This window comes from Stegodyphus dumicola, chromosome 4 (genome assembly GCF_044657685.1).
Source record: "Stegodyphus dumicola isolate Sdum_Otavi_A_Nest chromosome 4, ASM4465768v1".
Classification (NCBI taxonomy): domain Eukaryota; kingdom Metazoa; phylum Arthropoda; class Arachnida; order Araneae; family Eresidae; genus Stegodyphus; species Stegodyphus dumicola.
This window is the reverse complement of record NC_140771.1, coordinates 41,184,774-41,207,799: the sequence shown is the minus strand read 5'-3', so window position 1 is coordinate 41,207,799 and position 23,026 is coordinate 41,184,774. Positions and strand designations below refer to the sequence as shown.

General features: G+C 33.5%; 1 protein-coding gene across 2 annotated transcripts in view; it reads right to left on the bottom strand.

Moving 5' to 3' along the window:
- LOC118196062 (hydroxylysine kinase-like) overlaps positions 1–19,961 on the bottom strand; it is a 29,346-nt gene extending 9,385 nt beyond the window's left edge. Inside the window, exons 1-4 of one of the 2 annotated variants that reach the window (XM_035367440.2) lie at positions 19,807–19,961; positions 14,386–14,527; positions 8,102–8,204; positions 4,752–4,868 (exon numbers count right to left, since the gene is read on the bottom strand). In XM_035367440.2, coding sequence (XP_035223331.1) covers positions 4,752–4,868; positions 8,102–8,204; positions 14,386–14,505 — 340 coding nt within the window. In that variant the 5' untranslated portion in view covers positions 14,506–14,527; positions 19,807–19,961. Of the gene's footprint in view, positions 1–4,751; positions 4,869–8,101; positions 8,205–13,822; positions 13,959–14,385; positions 14,528–19,806 lie in introns of those variants that run through there. The other variant, XM_085814754.1, reaches the window with a different exon arrangement.
- Positions 19,962–23,026: the final 3,065 nt, after the last annotated feature.

The following is a 23,026-nucleotide window of genomic DNA, read 5'->3' as shown; positions in this document are numbered from 1 at the left end:
TTGCATATCTGAGTTACTGAAAATTTCATTTAGTATCACGATACTTTATGAAATGAATGAATATATAAATACGCGTATTTAAATTTAAAAAATGAGTTTGATTTAAACTCAATGCTTTTCTCAAAAATAAGGGTATTGCAGAATGCTACTGAGAGCGACATATAATGAAAACATTTAAGTTACATGTTTTAATCTTAAAATTGAGGTTATTAGTCTTGCTAACATTCTTTCATTTATGAAGTATTTCTCCCGTCTTCTTGGCATGTCTTCATGGTGTGGTGGTCTGCACGCTCAGGGCGTAATTGAGAAGTCCGTGGTTCGATTCCCGGCGAAGGCGTTGCATATTTATCTTGTCTGCTTCCAAAAAAATAAATAAATAAATAAATAAATAAATAAAAATAAATACGTAATATCTCTATAGTGGCGCCCAAACTAAAAGTGTGTTGGATGATGAATCTCCACACCCAGGAATACGGAATACGGCGACTGGGTCCCCTAGAAACCCCAGTCGCCCTTTAAAAGGGGGAGCATATAAAGTATTTCTTCCGTCCTCTTGGCATGACTTCGTGGTGTGGTGGTTTGCACACTAATCGCGTAATTGAGAGGTTCGTGGTTCGATTCCCGGCGAATGCGTTGCATATTTTTCATCTTGCCTGCTTCCAAAAAATACCTAATGTCTCTACACATTTTATACGAGATTATACACATTAAAACCCCGCTATAGAGAATCTGGTTTATAACGAACTTCCGAATATAACGAACAAGCTTCTTGATCCCGTTCGTTTCTTGACTTAATATTTCATATCGAACTATGAAATCGATAAAATCGGACGTAACAAATTTTGTAGATATCTTGGACTGAAAAATTTTTGTATTTTTCAAAATTTTTTCTACCGCTCAAAATCTGAACTTCGAAAAGAATCTAATTTCATTCGAAGTTCAGATTTTGAGCATGAAGGTGGAGTTGCCCCTCGCTCCCTATTTTTAACTTTGCTAATTTTCTTGTCCTTCGTGTTACATGTTTGTTCAGATAGCCTGGCTCAGTAAAAGTAGGCGGCCAGTGTAACTCTGATTAAAAATCCGGTTTAAGCATGTGCAGTGCTGATAAGGACCACGTGTTTCTGAGACTCCTTCCCTTCATTTTTCTTCTTTCTAGGTATTTCTTTCTCCTGATGAGGAGGGACCTTTAGCAGCCCTCGAAATCGATTGAGTGTTTCAATATACTTACGCTAAATACACGGTTGTTTTTACGATTTTGATCAGGAAATTGATCCTGATGATAAATAGCAGTAGTTACTACAGTGTACGGAACCTAAAGCTATAGATCTTGTACAGGGTGCGGCAGCGTTCATAGCGCAATTTGACTTGCGTAGTACAATGACGTACTGCATGAATGCGCGCCAACTCGTGCCGCATTCGTGTACTAATGAGCTGCCATTTCGAGTGCGATAGTGATATGGATCGGTGGAGTGCACAGCATCGTGCCTTTGCTGTTGAAAGTTATTTCAAGAATAACTACTCTGTTATTGCTACCCAGCGTCTATTACAACAACATTTAAACTTGGGACGTCATGGGAAAGTTCCAGATGGACGGACCATTGCGACAGACATTTCCAGGTAGAGTAGTTTCCCGTTTTGGTGACATTTCCTGGCCGCATTGCTCACCTGATCTTTCATGGGCAGACGTTTTCCTTTGGGGCCACCTGAAGCAAGAAGTTTTCCGAAAACGTGAAAACGTTGTGCCACCATTCCTGAGTTGAAGGATCACATCCGAACTGCCGTCGGTAATGACCCAAGGAATACGTTACGTCGAGTTACGGCAAGTTTCTAACGCCGCCTAGATGAATGTGTTGTGCAGAGGGAGCTTCATTTGAAAGGCATCCTATTCAAAAAGTAATCCGCGGCATGGACAGTGACTTACACATTAGTAAATGGCATACCTTTAATTGACATAAGAGGTAATAAATAAATTACAGTTACTGCCTTATGGTGTGTTTTTAATATCCTACTTTGAACGCTGCCGCACCCTGTACAAAGTTTTCTACCTACTTTTGAAAACTATAATAAAGCTATCAAATATTTGAAAGATAGGTTTCAAGCAGACAATCTTTTGGTTGAACTCTATATGAGGGAACTACTCTGTTTAGTAATGAAATACAGTAGTAATTCTGTGAATAATTGAATGTGTAATTCTGTGTTTCTGCTGTATGATAACATGGATATTATAAGATATAGACTAACTCAGTGGGCGGGGCGCGCGTCACCGACATGTCGGCAAGAAAGAGTAGGGACGATCTGATTTACTATAACACTGAAACCTATGTCGTTTGTATCACATAACTCTTTTCAATTATTAAATGTAATACGTTGTACAGTGATGAGATTATGACAGCCACAGTTTTTTCCAAATAGGATTTAATATATCTCATTAAAGCATTTTTTACTGCCTTTCGCGCATTTTTTTCACGCGTAGTTCTTGTACAAACATCTTTACTTTGGTAAAACGGTAAAAACTCTACAAAATTTATGAACTTAATTTTGCGTACAAATATGTAAAATTAAATAAGATTGATAGTACGTGATGCTTTGAAATAAATAAGGTAAAATTAAACAAGATCTAATAACTTTTTTTACATCTATAATCTATTTTAACATCTATAATTTAAAAAAAAAAATAGCAGAATTTAGAATTTTAAACAAAACTTTCAAAAATTCGTTTTTAAATATTTTAGTATTTTTTACTTATTTACACCAATAAAAAGCATAAATTTGCAAAAGAAAATTGCTTGTTTGAAATTTTCTATTAGTTCAGATTTAAAATATTATTTTCTAAAAGAAGTAGTTGCAAATTTCCTTACAGCATAGGAAAAGCTAAAAAAATATCCAGCCCTGAAAGCATGCAATAGCTTTATAATTATTTGGAACGTTAATTATGCTTGATAAATATGCTAAATTTTTAAAAATCAATCTCAATTTCAAAAATAAAAATATGGAGAAATTCTAATTTGTGAAATGAGGCGCTACAACCAGCTTTTTTTTTTGGACAAATATACACGCTGCAATAGGCAACCACTGTTAAATTTCTGCAAGTCATCCCTACTCCTTCGGATGTGATCAAGGTGACAGCCGAGAACGCGTCAGACGAGGGAGTAAACCCATTTGGGTTAGTCTATTTCTTATAAGGTCCATGTATGATAAAATAGAAACACATTTACGTGCCTTAGAAAGTTTAAACATTACAACCCAAAAATACGCAGCTATGCTCTTGTATCCTGTTGTTGAAGACTTTTTACCAGATCATATTTTAAGAATATGGGAAAGAAATTTAGCCTCAGCTGAGAAATGCATTTTAACAAATAAATTAATACTATTAACGCAATTTCAGAAGAAAGAAATTGAATGGGAAGAGAAAATGGCCAGACAGGGGTTTAATGCACGAGTAGAAAGTCGATCACAAACAGAAGTATTTACGAAACATAAACAGAATGGTTGGAATAAAATTCCGACAGCTGCGGGGCTTTTGAACAAACAAACAAACAAAAAAAAAAAAAAAAGTCTACAAAAGCAAAACCAAACAAACCGACAAAGAAACCAAACCTGCGAAAAAGTGAACTGTGTTTTTTGTGGTGAGTAACACGATTTTATGTAGTGTAAATGCGCTAAATGGATGCCATTACATTAAAAAAAATGATTTTGCTAAAGAAAAGTTTATGTCTCACATGTTCCACTCCAGGCCATTTATCTAAAGATTGCAGAAAATTTGTTTAAATGTACAGATTTCTTTAACAAACACTACTTGTTTATGTGTCCCAGTGTAACTGAGTGCACAGAAACCCAAAAGGTTTAGTGTGAAAATTACATCGAAATTAAAGAACCAACTCTGACGAATCAAACAAGTGTACCAGAAGTACTGATACAAACTTTGAAGGTCCGAATTCAGAATACTAGGTTTATTAGAACCGTCGCTAACGCTAAGTCTTAAAGATCATATACTACGAATTAGCTTCAAATATGGAGTATGTACAATGAGTAACGAAAAAATTAAACATAGTCTTTTTGGAGGTACGGAATCCGTTCAGAAGCATTAAAAATAGCGGATAATAATGAGCAAATACAGAAAATACTTATGAATGTTACTTTGAATGTGAATGACATGTGAAAATGCTGATCACTCTGTCTGTGTAATTCATTAATCGGTTTTTCACACTACTTAGCGATCTTTTTTTCTTATTAATCGAATATAGCGAATCAAATTTTGGGTTTATTGACGCTTGTTACAGCGAGGTTCGGCTATAATTAGCCGTCGTTGCTGTAACAAACGTCATTAATTACGCTCAAAACTAGTTCTGACGAACATTGTTACATAACACTAAAAGAGGTTAAATTCATTGCGGAAAGCTAATAACTGTTACCCATCGTCAAACAAAGTGACCATTTCTATCATGCACAGAACTATTTCCGACTGCATGTTTTGTAATCGAAGATTATCTGAATTTAAACAAATTTTTGTTTTCATTTTGTAAGCCGACAATAAAAATGAGTAGATGAGACAATGGGATTACGGCAGCTTGTCCGAAGATACAATTAGAGGAAAACATAGTTAATAAGGATACTGAGCTCAGCCTCATAATAATTAAATTTTAATTCAGAAAAAATCATGCACTGATGCATTATTTTCTTTTTATGTTATTCCTTATTTTAAATCTAAGCCCATTTCAGAATATAAAATACATTAATTATATAAAGCAAACCTTCATTCAAAAGAGGAACTACTTCCATTTTCCAAGTACTTCCATCCAAGTTCTTTACAGGTACTGGAACACGTAACCCTTTCAGGTTCAAATGGTTCATCGTTGCATGCATAATGTCTGAAAAGAAAAAGAGTTCATAGTGTTTCACTTTTATCAACGACTTATCACAAAAACATAAAACAGAGAGATTTACATTAAAAAATAGTGCTTGAAGAGAGGATCAGAAAAGCACTTACATTAGTTGATTTGTTATGACTTTTTAATCTTTTTTGAATGCAACAATTATGACGATGTCCATTGTAGTAAAAGTCGTACTTTTAGATAAGACATGGGCGCTTTTGACTGCCGATTGCCAGAAGCAGAAACCTCGATGGTGGAAAATTCTTCTCTAAATCTATTAGTGCAAAAATTAAAAACATTGATGCCCTTACCATTAAAATCCATTGATGCTAAATTCCTCTCCATCGATGCAGAAATATGACATTCATATAACATGTCTGAGGATGGAATAACTTCAGACCTAGGACACTGCCCTGTAGAAGTCATGCTCTCATAGTACAGTCTACATATTGTGAAGTCTTTGACAAATAAAGAAACTCATATATTTCCATTGATGAAGTTTCCATTGACTTCTGAGATTTAGCCAAAACTCATACCATTAATTTGGCTATAATATTTGATTGTGCAGTTCCAAAATAATTCAAAAAAAATGAAATTTTGATTTATAATCCTTTTTATCGGTGAACCATCATATCTTGCTTATGAGTTTCAATTATATGATTAATATAGCTATGATTCTCCACATTTATTAATTTTGGAGAAATAGTTCTTCATTTCTCCCCGCAGAACTATTCGTTTAAAATATAAAAAAGAAACACACTAATATCAAACACAAAAATTAAGCAAAAATTATTTTAAAATCATACAATAGACCTGCCTTTCCTCTTCTTCAAGTGGGAAGCGTGTAAGACCCTCAATGTCTCTCTTTTTTTAAAAAAAAATCTTTATAGTTCTTTTCACAAATCTCTAATATAAAATTGTTTTTTGCCTCATTTTATACCTTATTTTCCTTCTTTTGATTAGGTAGATTAAAGTGCATGAATTACATTACACTTCATTTAATTTTTAACAAAAGGTATGCAAGAAGCATAGCATGCATAAAGTATTTACCGACCTCAAACTTTGCTGTAGTTAAATCTAAGACAAGACATATTCCTAAATCACTTTCATTTCAGGCATTTCTGAAAATGGCGCCAAATTTGCAAAGGTACACCAGTGTTTTGAAACGTATTTGTTTCTAAAAATATAAGCAATAAAATGTTTTTAAGAAATTCGGAAGGAGTTATAAGGTAGTTTCTCCGCGTGCCTTCACGGTGTCTCAGCGAGGGCACTGCCCAATTTTCACGTCTCCTGTTTCAGAAACCCTAATGACTCTACAGAGTGCATTATAAGAATATAAATATCCTGGAATTCATAACTCTTATAATACGTTCTTCTGACCCTCTTAAATATTCTAGGAGAATCCCTATTTCGGAATATCATGAGGATTGGATAGAGTGGAATACCCCATCCTCAGTTTGATGACTAACCACAACCAATGACGATAAGGGCACGATGCATAGTTCAAAACCATCATACTTCACCTTATGCAGGGAGCTGAAACTTAACATTTGGGATAAAAAAAAATGCAAGGGAGATTAGAATTAGAGAAAGAGAGGATTTTGCCACTAGGTGTGCACCTTGCTATGAAAATATGTTTTGGATCCTTTTGCTAATATCGTCCTGACTATCATTTGATGACTTAAGAGAAATTACTATGTGTCTATTAAAATATCAGCTACTAAAGCTTCTAACAATGAAAGAAGGTATAATAGGATAAGCTGGGAATTAAAGAGGTTTGAATTCATAAAATTAGAGGTAGAAAGACAACAAGAATACAAGTAAATAAGGTATAGTTCGACCGCCTCATCCGCGACCATGAGCGCAAACACGCATGCGCTGTTCGGACCGAATTATTCTCAAAATAGGGCAGAAGGCTGGGGATTTTCTTTCCCTTGAGCACATAAATTCGCTCTTTCCGGAGAAGAGACGACAGTTATACAATCACTATAAAATTACATGCACACGTACCAGGCTTGGCTCTCCAAATGGAAGATCCTCGTCAACGTGGAAAAAGCAACAGCTATTATATTTACGAAGAAGTCTAACTTCAATAAAAACCTAAAGTTCTGTGGCACTGATATTCCCTGGGCCAAGCAACTCCCTTATCTTGGGGTGATCCTCAATAAGTCACTTACGTGGTTCCCGCACATTACATCTATTATCCAGAAGTTTCGAGTTCGTAAAGCCAAACTATACCCCTTAATTGCTCGAAAAAGCATATTATCTATTGACAATAAGTTACTCATTTACAAGTCCATTCTACGTCCACGTTTGTATTATGCAATTCCAGTTTGGCCATATACCAAGAAAACTAATACGAAAAGATTGCAAGTCTGCCAAAATACTGTTCTACGACAAATTGTAAATGCTGAATGGTATGTAAGGAACAATAGAATTCAGGAAGAGTTAGGCATTGAGTTATTGCACACTCATTATTATAACTTAGCCAAAACATTTCATCAAAGGCAACAAAATATTGATAATCCCAGTATTAAAATCTGTGATTACGACTATAACAGTTTGGAAATTATGGATAACCCAACTAAATGTATGGATCATGTGATACGCAATTCTAATAATTTGACATATGTGTTTATTTATATATTTATTTTCATTCCTCTTATCTGCTACACGTCGAATTTTCTGTCTGAATTCTCACTTTTGTGTATGTTATAGGTATATGTATATAATTATTCCAAGTTCATGTCTTAGTATTTGATGTTTTGTATTTGATAATTCTTAATGGATTCAATTTGCCTATGTTTGCTCTACCTCATTCTTGTCACAGTCACCAGTTCTTCGACTTTTCTACTCGCACTAATTTAGAAAGCAACTCCATTGTTATTAATACGTTAAAAAGTACTCCTATCTGACCTTAACAAAATTATTAAAAAAAATACCTATTCTATTTATCTTTCGGTTATTTTGTACTACCTTCCGAAATGATCAAACTGTTCTACAAGGGGTTAAGCCTTGACTCAGGCACCCTGGTGTCTCAAACACCGTTCTATAGTGAGAGACGGGAAGAGAAGACTTTCACATGATCTTTCACGTCGCAGAAAGTAATAACTCCCCTTACTGGACGAGTCTATGTTTTGGCAGAAAGCCAGCCAAGGGTGCGTTTGAGACGGTTGAACTGTATAGGTTAAATTACAATTTTAGAAGACATCTTTATAAAAAAGGCTTACCAAAGTGGTCTGGTTCAGCACTTCTGGTAGTGTTTGTTATTTTGAGGGTGTATCCTTCTTCTGCTATACTCTCAATGTAAGGATTACGATGCTCTTTTGAAACCTATAGTTGCAAAATATTGATAGATATGCCTGTTAAATTTTCAGACTATAATGATGCAAATAACTACGATACATCTGGTTATTCAACAGATATTGGAAAAATCACTTTTCTCATTTAGTGTATTCATTTCTAATGGTATAGAAGGTAAAGTAAAGTAATCATTGGACAAAAATTATTAGTAGAAAGCCGTTTATTAGAACCTATTTAAGACTAATGCGATTCGAATGATAAAAAGTTTAGGGAATCACTAGACCGGTAATGCGCAACCTAAAGGCTTACTCGAAACAGTAATGGCATTCGGTAATTTCTAACATTTTAAAACACACATTTTTTTTTACAAAAATCGAGTGCCATTAATTAGCTACTTAAATTATTAATAAAACAGTTTCAATTATTTTTTATTAAAGAAAACAAATGCGAAACTCCTCAGGTTCCACAAAGTAAGCCACGAGGCTTACTAAAGTAAGTAAATAGCTCAATAATACTAAGGTGATATAATACAACAATAATACATAATATCTAGCTTTGGACAGAATTAGGAACATATATAATAATCCAAATATTCAATTCTATAATAAGAATACTAAAATATACTATAAATAATAAGCTGTAATAATACTACTACTATTAAAAAGAAAATATATCAAACTAATAATAATAAAGTAATAATAATAATAAAGTAATACAAAAAATACTAATAATACAAAGGAGGTATGATGTAACAATAATAAAAATAATTAATACATAGCGTAATCATATATAGATAAAATAAAGTAGTAATACAGTGACACATAAAAAACATGATGATGGAATAATGGATAAAAATAATAATAATAATAAAATTTTAAACAACAAATAAAGTTGCTGAAGATAGCAAAAGCCTCAGAACTCAAAGTCAGAAAAAACTTAAGGCTAGCATACAGAGAGAGACCTTAAACACTCTTTAAATAGAATTCTAACTCTCGCATAACCTGCAGTGCAAGGAGTATTTGTTTAGCCATAGTCACCTTCTAGAGCATCGCTGCAAGCGCAAAGTTCTCTGATCACAATATTAAAACGAAATAAATAATTTCTAAAATACCCATGACCATTTAAAATCTGAGTTAGTTTATAATCTGGTTGAATGTTATTACACTTGAAATGTTAAAAAACTGTTGGGAAAAACCTCTTTGTCCAGTGGGCCTTCGAAAAAGCAAGATATTCAACATTCCAGTCAACCAACAGTTTTATTCCAAGAAACATGCTTCCATTAAGACTTGAGAACAGACATCTCATGTTAAGTCGCTTGTTTAGCCAACTGGTCAGCCCTTTCATTACCGAGACTATCACTGTGGCTTCGAACGTAAGTAAAATGAATGTCTACAGTTTGTTCAAACGCACATAATATCAAGTGAATTTCCACCATCAGGTTGTTGATAGTCACATATTACTGATACACTGGTCAAATGTGACAAATGTCTCCGTAATCGAGCTTGTGTTAAAGTAATGCCTTCTATAATCTGATACACGTGATACGCCAGACGACTTGTATAGTATGCTATAAATATTTTATTTATTCGATTGCAAGCCGACCTTTATTTACTTTTTAAAAAAAAAAAAATCAGAATAAAAAATTTTTATCTCCAGCGCGCAACACTGTATATTGGAAATTCTAAAGACATACTGCTTTTAAATATTTTGTGATTTTGATGCCGAGTTGAATTTTATGTGGCATAAGTGCGAAGAACATGATATTAAATAAATAAGGTTAACACACAAAACGTTGATGATAATAAGACAACAAAACGTTTTGCAAGCCATTTTATTAAGAAAACCGAGACTGACATTATAAACTGAGGAAAGACTGGAAGAAAAGGGGGAAGAATGCTTAGGCCAACACCCCTTAACACTACATAGGGAATTATAAATATATGCAGCTATTCTGCTTTTAAAATTTTTTCTAATTTTCCTGTTACATAGCGTAAGTGCGAAGAAACTGATGCTTAATAATAAAGCTAAAATGGCAAAAAGAAATGGGTTAGCAAGCGTGAGTACAATAGCAGACTGCTAGACTACGAACTCAGCGATAACGTAAAAAACTTTAACAAATCCTTTTGTGCGATCATTAACATCTGAGCCCTTTAGACGTTTAGTCCAAATGGGCGTTAGCCCACAGTATCGAAATGGCATTTTGCGTCCAATCATTGTAAACCTCTGTATTACTTTTCAAATTGTTGCACCAAATAGTATCGCCATGCGTAATATTTAAAGATATTAAATAATGAAGAATCTGTATGAATGCATGTATATATCTCGCATTGTGAAAAAACAACTATACAGAACACTTTGAATAACATAGCCCTCCACCCGAATATGGGCACCGGGAAGCTTGAACCTTGAACTTGTTTTATTATCTCTTTCATATTTTTAAACTTTTTTAACATATTTTTGATTAAGAAACTGAACCATTTCAAAGCGAACCGTGGCAATACACTGTACGGAATGAAATATTTTTATCTCCAGTGCGCGAAACTGTCTATCGGTTTTAAAGATATGCTGTTTTTAAATATTTTTAGACCAAAGAGGCGTTACACCAAATGCTCTCGAAACGTGTATATATGGGTAAATGAAAAAAAAAAAAAGCTACTTTGGGCATAGTATAAAATCTAAAAGCTTTCAGATTTATTTATTTATTTTTAAATTCTAATTTATTTTTTGAACTTTTTGTCGTGATTTCAAAGCTGATTCGGTATCATTAATAAGGTCAGTAACATACAGTAGCTGATACCGGTTACCGAATATAGTCGATAGTTTAAAAAAATACATATCTTCAGTGGCCACCAAAAATAAATTTCCACGAATTTTGTATGCATTTTCGAATAAGTGAAAGTTGAATTACAGTTTCTTGTATGATATTTGAGTTATAATTAGATATTTATGATATTTATTTAATTCGAGAGTTATGATATTTGTTTAATGATGAAGACCTGTTATCATACTATCGATTAAAAAAAATGATTCTACTTGCTTAGGTAGTATAGATTCGTTGAATAAATGCATTAACACTATACTGCAGAATATAAATGTATTGAAATATATTTATTAATGAGAGAACAGCAGGAAAATTATAATGAGTTTCTTCTTTGAAAACAAATTCTAATGTTTAATTTTATCTATCGAGCTCTTTTACTGTTGCCACTTGAGCAAATAGAAAATCTCAACGCGAAGAGTTTGACAGACGGCCTTTCAATATTGCAAACGATGTCGCCACAAGTAACATTAATGCTACATGCTGTGCAGTAGAGACATGGGATCAATGAAAGCAATATTAAATGCTGAAATACACAGGCAGATAAAATAGTTGCTTGCTTCAGCAAAACAATACTTTTTGTGGAGCAAAATATAGTCGTCACTGTGTAATGGAAGTTGTTTTAAATGATAACTTGAAGCAGATGCTTCCTTATTAATTCAAAGTAAGGAAATTGCGGAGAACAGAAAATCAGCAGAGTAGGACAGGAAGAAATGAATGGACTACCAGAACTTCGCTAATGGTTTGACAAGTATAGTTCCCCAACAATTTAATAATTTCAAAGCAAGTTGTCTTTGAATTCAGCTCTTCGTGCTTTTCGTAAGCTATTGTCAATTGCCCATAAATCGCCAGAAGATTGTGAAGAAATGTTGATGGAATTTCAGCGTTTTATAATAAGCTGGCGAATTAGGAAGAATGTATTCTAGGTTAGAGAGAACATGCTGACCAAACCCTAGCATCTTTTCATAAGGCAGCAAATAAGGTATAAGAAAGGTAGCGATAAGGTAAGAGAGAAGGGGAAAGAAAGAAAAAATCTTGTTTAGAGAAAGTGAATAATAGCGCAGAACTGCTGAGATCATATGTATTGCTGAGCAATACGTGTATTTTCGTCAGCATGTATTGCCCAGGACAAAAGCTCAGGACAGGTGAGGACTATCTATTCACAGACTTGGACTATTCTTGAGAACTCTTCTTGAGGATTATCTATTCACAGCAAAGTCAATAGATAAACAAGGTTAGGCTTTTCCCATCGTTAGTGTCAGATTTACAGAAGCCACAAAAGGAATAGCACAGTAGACAAAGAAGGTTAGGCTCCAACTCTTGAACACGTAAGCCTCGCTCTTGAGTTAAATGACGTCACTTGATATATAGAAGTGGGAGAAACGAAGTCACGAGGAAATAGTAAATATTTGTTAAACAGACTTCGAGTCAATTTCATCACAGAAGTGCAAACCTTGTACATTAGCCTTGGAAAATGCAGTACCCGCCGCTTATAAAAATCACTTCCTGCGAATTACAAACCGTGATACCAATTTTAAACTTTTCAAGCAAAATAGCTACCAATTAATTCATTAATAAATCCAAAAATACTATTTAAAAATTAATACTAAAACTAATTACCCAATTTTTAAATTTACTTTTAAAGATTTTATAAAAGTATTCTCATAATTATATTCTTGATGAAATTTTATCTCTTACAATATTATATTTATGTTTGTTTTATATTGTTCAACAACAGTTTTTCAATTTTATTCTCAGTTTCATAAAACTGCTTACAACTTTTCGAACAGCATCTTTCAATTCAAAAAGATTTCTCAGAATATGCTGTGCTTTTCTAGATTCGATTGATAATAGCATGCCATCACTTGTTTCTGTATTACTTTCACTATCAGTTTCTCAGCTAGCACTTCCGTCTTCAGATTTTTTTACACGTGTTGTCAATATTTTTGTGTATTGATATATTTTAAAAACGAATCTTCATAGTTCACTAATGTCTGAAACTTTAACTACAGTTTGAAATTCTGCTGAGGCTTATTCTACATAGGAACCACATTTTCGAGAATAATTTTTAACTCATTTTAAGTAATTAATGCGCTGCATTGACTGCAATGTGCGCAGCCTGTAACGGAGACGTCGAATTATTTATCTCCTGCGAAGTGCTTGCCTTTTTACAAAATTCAATTCTGTTCATCACTTACTGAATATGTTTTTGCAATGATATTTGAAAGCTTTTATTAAAAATTAAAGGTTAAATATTAGAAGTTAAATTAAGAACCCTAAAATTAAAGGTTGCATGTTAGAAGTTGTTTCTGCAGAAGGAACTACTAATGTTTATGAGAAAGAGATCAGAAGTATTTGTACTGAAAAATTGTCTACTTAATAAAGATACTTCTTTATTTTTCAGTTCGCTGTTCCATTTCAAAAGAAAATCGGTAAAAATACTATTTGTCATCCATGAGTTCTTGTGGCCGTGATAAGCTAGAAGTAAATTCTAGACTTCTTCAAACACTGAGGTTTTCTGCTTTTGTCAATAAGCAGCACAGTCTTCTTAATTATTGGGTCTATATTTGATATGTCGTGAGTTTAACACGTCTAAGGCGTTTGAGTACACTATCCTCTATTTAGCACAGTTTTATTAAAGAGTCATAAGTTACAATAACTAACTTGAAATCTTCATTTAATAAGTTAGAGAGTTTTCTTAACTCAGATAAGACACAAATAGAATACAAAGCAAAGTTAACAGTCTTTATAAACATTTAAATCGAAGTGTAAGATATTTAAATAGCTTCAGACTTATCTATTAGGTAATAATATTATCAGGAGTACATACCATAAAAGAAGGTAACATGCTGAAAAAAAGGAAGCACAAATACAATGCAATTACAGAATCTTTTTAAGATTTCTGCATCTGAATCAAAGTAGAATCCTCTCTCGCCAGTGTATCGTTTGGTGCTCGTTTGTTTTAGACGTTGCTGACTTTCACTATGCAAAAGTGATACTAGTTTATTCTAACAATATTGCACGTGCACAGTGACTTAAGTTTTTTAAACCAACTCTGTTTCACTTTTAAATATTAATGTGTGTTCTGATAATGTTCTGTAACGCAATCCAGTTTTGTCTGTTTCATATCTAGTTTTATTTATTTAAATTTTCAGTTTCTTGGGATCGGCTTGCAATTAACGTCGTATTATAATCAAAGAAAGGAGGCAATTGTCGCAGTTACATATTACATATTACACAGTTACATATTACATATTACACAGTTACATATTACGCTTATGTATACGCTAATAAATGTGGAAAAATCTACAAATTACTATTTTAGAGCTGAAAGTAATGAGAAAATGAAAGGAAAAAAGTGAAGCGACTTCACAAAGCAATTAATCAACTTACACAAATACGAAAGTTTTGGTCATCATAGCTGACCATTTTCTTGATGGTAATCACCTTCAGGCCGTAGATGCGGAACGCCAATTCGATGGCCAGATTCTCAGATACATTCGGCTTCCTCATTATTGCATTCCTTTCTTGGCCACTATATTAAATGAAAATGGTATGACAAGGTTTAGACGCAAAAAACGTTGCTAAGTTTGATTTAATTATTCTTCCAAAAGAAACACAAATTTATAATTCTTCAAGCTTATTTCTTTCGTTCAGAACTCATTTGAATTGATAACAAAAACGAGACTTTGTGATAAGATTAAAAAAAAGTGTCTATCATTTTATAGTTCACTTTGATTAGTAACAAATGTAGGTTTATGATAAAATTCATAAAAAAGAAGTGTGTAGCGATTTCTGATAGCGTTTATGCAATCCTGATATCATAACTGAAGTATGATATCATTCAAAGGAGTACATATCATTAACTGGGATCTGTGAAAAAGACTTATCCCGTTTCAACTCTGCTCTGGATTTGGCTTCTAGTGAATAGATTGTCCCTTTGAGGTTTCCGTGGTTTTTCTTCGCAAAGAAAAAGAAAAAAACACACGTATGTACCATGAATGCAGCTTGAACACATTCAGTTCTTCGATATTTCTCCACGAAAGCATCCCTCTCGTTATGCAACAAGAACACTTCCATAGTATACTATAATGAATAAACTAGCCAATATTATTCAATTATTTTTTTTAATCTTCTACTCAAATATTATGGAAAACGGAAGAAATATTACAGATTTCGAGTTGGATAGATTCATTAATGAATTCCATTTTTATATTGAAAATTATAATGTCTACAGTTTTCCCTGTATTTGCTAAACGTAATAAGTTGCTTGTACTATCGATTTCATTTTAAAAGGTTGATTCTGGTTGACCTTTTGTTGTTGTGACATATCTCACTTGTCTGACAGTAACATCAGAACAAGCTCACGAAATCCATCGTGGCAAGGAGTGCAAGACTGCTCCTGTCGTTGAGCTTTGAGCACCGTGCAGGTGACAGTAACTCTTTGCTTAGTTCCGCCCCCAATTCTGATGCAGAGCACCCCAGGTGGACAAGTCCATGGATCCTTACTATAAACCTCTCGAGAGGAGTTTCGGCTCGCAGCATATTTAAAGTGCCCCCCCCCATGCCGCACAGCCACTATAGATTTATAAACATCCATGCCTTCTCCGAAATTCGAACCTGGGCTCTACGTTACGGCAATCAGCATCGCTAACTGCTGCACTGGTTGGGCATTACTATGGTTGATTCTGGTAAATCTAGCAGAGATGCTATCAAAATAGCACCTTAATCAGTCATTCTGTTTTTCAGGTCAATTAGGTAGAACAATGTGGGGAGTTAGATGATTGATTTCAAATGCATGAAAAATGTTATTACAAATAGCAGAGCTTAATTTCTATAATAACAAATCCTGGGGCCGTACGGACGGCTATTAGGAAATGTTAATAAAAATGAATAAGTAAAATAATAAATAATTGATAACTAAAATTAAATAAAATGTGAAAGATGAATAAAAGTTAATTAATAAAGTTAAATTAATAATCAATCGTTAATAATAAACTTCAATAGGCTATCTCATCGTATTTGAAGATAAGAATGGAATTACAATTTCACATAAAAATTGAAAAATATCGGATCCAGAAGCCGGCAGAATTTAATCTCTGACAAATGATATATGACAACAGTACAAAGTGCTCCAAAAAGATTTCGAGCTAAATACCATTTAAGATCATGTTTTTAGATGATCTTCTCTAAAGTGTTTCACATATTATCGAAAGATCTCGTGGTGTATAAGACTCAGTTCTCCAGAGTGGCAAACGCAAGGGATGGGATTCCAAAGCTCAAGCCTACCATCTCGTCGTTTCTCTGAGAGTAGACGCCGCGGATATTCTTCAAATTCCGCCCGAAAACAAGCGGCTAGACTTCAAAGTTCTGTCTGGCATGTTGGAGCTGTGCTTTGGTGATAAATATTTAAAAGACTATAGCAGGCTTCAGGCTTAACTTTGGAAGTTTGTTACTTTCTACGGGTTCGTAGATATTTGGAGTGGTTAGTGACAACACTTGATGAAGAATCAAAAGACAGTTTATTTGTCAGTATTACTTAGAACAGTTTCAAAGACGAGTTACAGTCATCGAAAAACTACGACAAACACGCTGACAAATCAGCGACACAGACGTCAGTCTATAACGGGAAGACAGCTTCACGGCAAAGCACTAAAGTACAGCTGATCGATCGATCGCTCTCAAGCTAATCTCTGAACTCAAGTCACTACTACTGAATTCAAGATACTCTACTACTACTACTCAAGATACTCTTTAGATACTCTTCTACACCGCGTACAGGCAGGGCATTTATAGCTTCTGATCTGCCTTCGAGAGCATTCTCGAGAAAACCGATAAGAATTCGTTCTAGACTGTTCACGTTCCGTCTATGGCATATCGCCAATTTTGTTGCCAAATCTGGAAACCCTGCCTTTCCTTGCCACTTTCTGAAAACCCTATACTAGAAAAGACCTTTTAAAAAAAATCATATTGCCTGAGTCATTATATGGTTCCAAATTGTCTAGAAGAAATTGTGTTAAAATTTCAGCCCGAAATATTGACATCTTGAGGTTCTACATCTCAAATGAATATCTGTACAGACTTTTTTAATGGTTTTATGCTTTTTTCATGAATTGCTTTGTCGAAAACGCCTTTATTAGTGCGAGAAATTGCTTTCCACACAAAAATATCAAATTTAATGCCTAAATATGCCATTAGCTGACAGAACGAGTTTTAATCTGATTGTTGGTTCTAGCTTGGGGTAAGCAATCTCGTGGCTTCCATGATCTCTCAATGACTTTTTATTGTTAATTAGTTGGATGTTTAGTGTGTTTTGTCAGTCTTACCTTATCAGTCATTCTTTATGTTGTACTAAGATGAGATCAACTAGAAGTGCATATTTTTTAGATGTTTGTTGGTCATAATAAACTGGACTGATTTGTATGCTTTTTGCCCACCAATGAACTGCCTCTTCGCCATCTTTTCCAGGATATTGATGGAAATACATCGGGACCACAACAATTTTCAGGAACAATAGGAAAGTCCCTCAAAACAGAGGAAACTTTTCCCGTAGATTCCTTGTCCTTATTCCAGTTGATCTATCCGAAATTGACCAAAAATACCTCCTTGATATTTCTAATACGGTATTCTAGGTAAGTGCCTTCAGACATAGCAATCAGGAGTCCTGGGAAGAGAACCCACTCAAAATGGCTCAATACAGCCAACAGAATTCTTTGCCTTTTTGTATCAACCGCCGAAGCAAAAGACGACTTGAAGCTACTAGCCGAATATGTTCTGAAGGTTTATGTGCCATTCTGGTTTTAAATAAAGAAAATCCCGAGAGCAACACATGGAGCACGTCATGTTCACGGAATAATCAAGAAAAGTTCATTTTCGTCAAGAAATTTTAAGGCAATCGTTCACGAAGTTATTTAGAAGAAGTGTTATTTTGCGCACTTTGAAAGTTTGAACGAGCGAATATTCGTGAACTTGGCCTGAGAAGAATACTGAAAGCAAGAAAAACTGACTGGAAGGAGAAAATATGGCAATTTGTGCTTCTTAAATTCAATTTCAAAGCAGAGGAATATTTTGAGATGATTCGCTGGGACAATCCCTTAGCATCAACGGCTACCTTGAACCTCAGCGACGAAGGCATAAGTTTGATTAGAGGCGGTTCTCAATTTGAAGTAGGAAAGCATCTTTGCCATTCTCAAGTAGTAAAGAGGCATGTGAGAGTGGTGACGAAAGCTTCATTGGCAACATATGGTGTAAAAGCCAGGGATGAATTCATCTGCAGTCGTATCAAGTCTCGGAAGAAACTTACGAAGTTCGATACCAATATGAATTTCTTCGGCTCTCTTGTTGGAACCTAAAGATGACAAGTGATTAAGCTGAAACTTTTTCACTGGCGTTTTTCTTTACCAATGTTATGTTGGGTCCGAAACAATCTTATGTTGGATCAGGAAGCAACAGTATTGTAAAAAAATCATTAAAAATATTGTTTAAAAATAATTTCATGTTTTTTATTTACCTCATGCGAAACCTGAAGACGACACGCGATTGAGCAGCAAATTTTTTTACTGTGCTTTTTTTTCCCTCGAACAGAACCATTTGTTGGGTCAAAAAATTATAAAATTCGGAATTTTATTTATTTATTTATTTATTTATTTATTTATTTATTTGCTTTTTGCACTCCAATCTCTCCTATATCTGAAAATAATATCTTTTTTCTTTCTGATTTTACAATCAACGACATATAATCCTTAAAATCACAGGCAAACAAGTCATGAAATCGCAGATCACCTAAAATCATGGAGAATTCACAAATTTTAAAATCATGGGTAACTCTAGAATTTCGAAACCATGGACAATACAAATAATTCAGGTAATAATAAATCTTGAAAATCTTAAAATTTAAAATGGCCGAAACAGCGAAGATATTAGAAATAAAATTATTAATAATGACGTTCAGGAGGAATGGGAAATGACAGTCAAAGAATGAATATCTGAGTTGAATTATTATTGAAATATCTTTAGAAGAGCTACATTTTTATCAACTTAATTAAACAGAATGTTCTTTCCAAAATTCAATCGAATTTTTTGTCCTCCCCTTAGCACAGATGTTAAAATTTCGTTTTAATAAATCTGCTGTTTTTTGAAATTCAAATTACGTAGAATAATTATTATAATATAATTTCTAATTAGATATTGTGAAAATCGTGTAATTGGATATAGGTTGACATATTGCTGTAGTTCTAGACTGATGCAATATTTAAAGTTCAGTATTATCCTATTTTATCTTATTCAGTACTATCCTGTTATGATCTGCTAATATGAGATTAAAGGGGGTAAGAAACTTTTTAAGAAAAGAAAGGCCTTTCTTGTGTTTTTTGCAAAAGACGTTTAAGATGGAGACATCTTCTTATGTTAAGCCAGGATATTTGATTTCTAATTCTTAGAAATCTTCTAACTTTTATTAGTTTCACTAATGGAGTAAATGTTTCAAATACTATATATATTCCATATAACTTAAATGATAGTTTACGAGCATAGTGCACTATATTATTAAATAATTATCCATGCACAAAGATAGCATTCACATTATCGGAGGAGAATACAGAAAACTCAGTGTTATACTTTTGATCAGCATCAATTAATATATGTCAGAAAAGTCCCTTATTACTCATATTTAATTCTAAAATTAAAAATGCTTTTAAAAACTACATTAATTAGTACATTTATTAAATTCTCAACAATAACGAAGACAAAACTACTTTTTCAAAATTCGACCAAAAATAAAAGAAAGTTTTACACTTTGAAATAGATTATCGTTACCTGGGACTGAAGAAAATCGAAAGAAATAACTTTCAACTACACTTATTGAGATTCAGAACTCCGCTCGTGATAGAAAGACTCGGTTTTTCAGACAAGCACGCAGAGATTAGATGACTTTTGGAAAAGCCACTGCTATCGCTCAAACTTCAAGGGCACTTTTTTTTTTTTTTTTTTTAAATATTTTCTCCCGTCGCTTTTTGATAGAACGCGATTGTGTGATAAGAATTGGTTACTCATAATTTCTTGATTAGCTCTGCTCGATTATTGCTGGCATTAAGAAAACAATTTTATATTGAGGGCATTTGTATCATAAAATATACTCGGAATATCAATTTATATTCACATGTGCAATGTGTATCAGAACGATTGAAATAACTGAGACCACAATCCATCTCAATATTGTAAAAGCCGGTGGGATTATAAGTGGGCTCTCTTTTATGTTGTAAGCTTGTAATGCAAACGTGTAAACTATATATATTTTTTAACTTGCTTTGTCTCTGTCCAAGTAATATCTTGAGATGCATGATTGACCAAATTCTACCCTAATGATTATCTTTAAATTTCGTAGTTGCGATGACAATCCAGCATTCACTGCGATTTTCTCAGATTTCAATGTATTTTTTTCCTTTAATGTCGTAGCGATTTTTTATAGAAGTTTTTCACATACCCTTGCTTAACACTCAAATGTATCATCACAGAATTTTCATCTTTGCACCTTCGGTTAGACTTTATTTTACTTTACTTCACCGACTGAGTAGCTGGTTCACTTGCGGAGAGTGCTTATCAGCTTGTTTAAGTCCTCCCAGTGATTCGTTACAAATTAGGATACAAGTCCTCCCAGTGATTCTTTACAAATTAGGGTGCGGAGTTTTATATAGCAAAGAGTAATTAAAGTACAGTGTGAGAAGTGACGTTAACCATGCGGATAAAAACATTCTGGTTTGACTGTACAATTATTAAGCTGAAATGGGGAGTGCAGGTGCTATTCTTTTGCTTTAAAAACACAGCTTTCCTGTTTGTGATCTCGAAATACAATGTTTCAAACATACTCTTGTATTCATTTGAAAATAGATACATGGCAGTAAACCATTGCACATATACAAAGAAAATAATACAAGAAATTGAAGAAATCCGCAGTTCCCACGCCGGGATTCAAACTCCGGACCTCCAGAATGCACGTCAAGCGTGCTTTCAGTTTTAGATTGAATGGTTTTTCTTTAATATTGTGAATCTAATTTAAATTAATTGTGCATAATACAGTAATGGATGTATTATATTTTGTTTATTTGTTTGCACAACAGTTTTTATTTAAATTAATTGGGCTCAATTTTGAAGGTATTTCGTATTTGCAGTACAAATTATGAACGTATAATACTCGGTTTATTGTTTGAAAATTATAGGTACTATTTGCAACATGCTTTCTTTAGGGTTTATTAAGGATTGTAAATGGTTATGTTAATTTTACCTCATTTTAGAGACACCATTAATTTTCTGTTCTGAAAAATTGTAGGGTATTTAGATGTATGATGTAGTTTTGTTCAGAATTTTGTTCATCATTTATAGAAATCTATTGAATGCATTTTGATTTATGTATTGACCTCTGATTGTCTCAATATGGAGCTACTGCTGTTTTAAGGCAGGTATTTTCACTTCTTTAACTATGCAATATGGAGTTGCACTGTACGGCTTGCTTTTGTTAGAATAATGTCTTTTTTTCCTTTGATGAAAGATACTGTTAATCAATAACTGTGATTCTGTATTTATTGTAGGTCCTTAAGATCATTTTGGTCTTTTGCGTTGTTTTCGTTAAATTTCGATAAAATGTCGTATCGAATCAGGTTTCACCGGTTGCAATTTTATTTTTGATTCCGTTTAAAACCATATGATTTTTTTTATAAAAGGTACCTAAAATTTTGCATGTATTAATGTGGTATATTGTTAATATAGTATGACTTTGTTCAATGGTTTGTACTCTTCACTAAATTGAACATTGGTTATTTAAAATGTCTATCGTCCCATTTTTCATCATGGAAGTAAATTTCATTTAATGTTGTTTTCATGGTATAGTGTATTTGTTTTGATACAAATTGATATTCAGGAAAATTGTCTACATGTCTGATTTACTTGATGCATTGGTAACCTTCTAATGTAGGGATCATAGCATTATGCTCATGCATGTTCATGTATGTAGTTTTGATGTTTTCTTGCATGAAGATAAGGTTGATTCACTAGGCTAATGTTAAACATTGATTTTGACCAAATATTATTGTATATATGGTTTCATTGTTTGCATTTTTGTTTCCTTTTCGATTGTCACATGTTTGACCTAATAGCACTGTCTTGATCTGGTATAAGTTTTTGTTGTAATGTTCTTGTGTAAATCTTTTATGGCAGAGATTTATCGTTTTGCTGGCAATGTAATAACTGATTATGATATTTTATATTTAGAGAAAGTGTAATTGTCGAACATTTATGGGCTCATGTATCTGTAAAGCGTAGGTAGGCAATTTCCTTATTGCCACTGATTTATTTTTGAAGTTGGAGTTAATAGACTATATTATTATTTTTCTTCTATTATGGTATAAAATCTAAAATTTGAAATCTTCTGATTACTGTATATCATGACTATGTTACTTATGTTCTTAAGGCCTTGCATGCCACTGTAAACTTATTTTGCTTAGTGATAATTAATGGCTTCTGGAAGCAGGGGCTTTAATCCGTGTAAGGCAGGCATCATGTCAGCTAGGTAATGGAGCCCCTGTTCTCTGGTTAACAGTATTACATTCCAATACTAATTCAAAAATTTGTCGTAGATATATTAATACTGTTGTTATTAATACTGTTGTTCAGAATCTACACGAGAGACAGAAATTCTAACATAACTGAAAAAGATGTCTAATGTGCTTAAATCCCATTGTCTTGAAAAATATGCATATTAGGCATTTTGCAAGTTCATAGTATTTCTTTCTTTTCTTTTTATTGACAACGTTGCGGTTAATCCACAAAGGTTTAGAGTTCTGCATTGCTACTGCCCTTAAGCTATGACAAGCTGTAAGTTCTTTAGTTTACTGTAGATACCAAGAGCTACTTCAGTGATTTCTGGAGAGGTCTGAGCGCGGATGTTATTTGCCCATTCATGCTTGTTTTCAGCTGATGGAATACGGAGATGAGAATATTTTAGTAAAGTTTATTCGGTAACTTCTTGCGTAATTTATAGAAA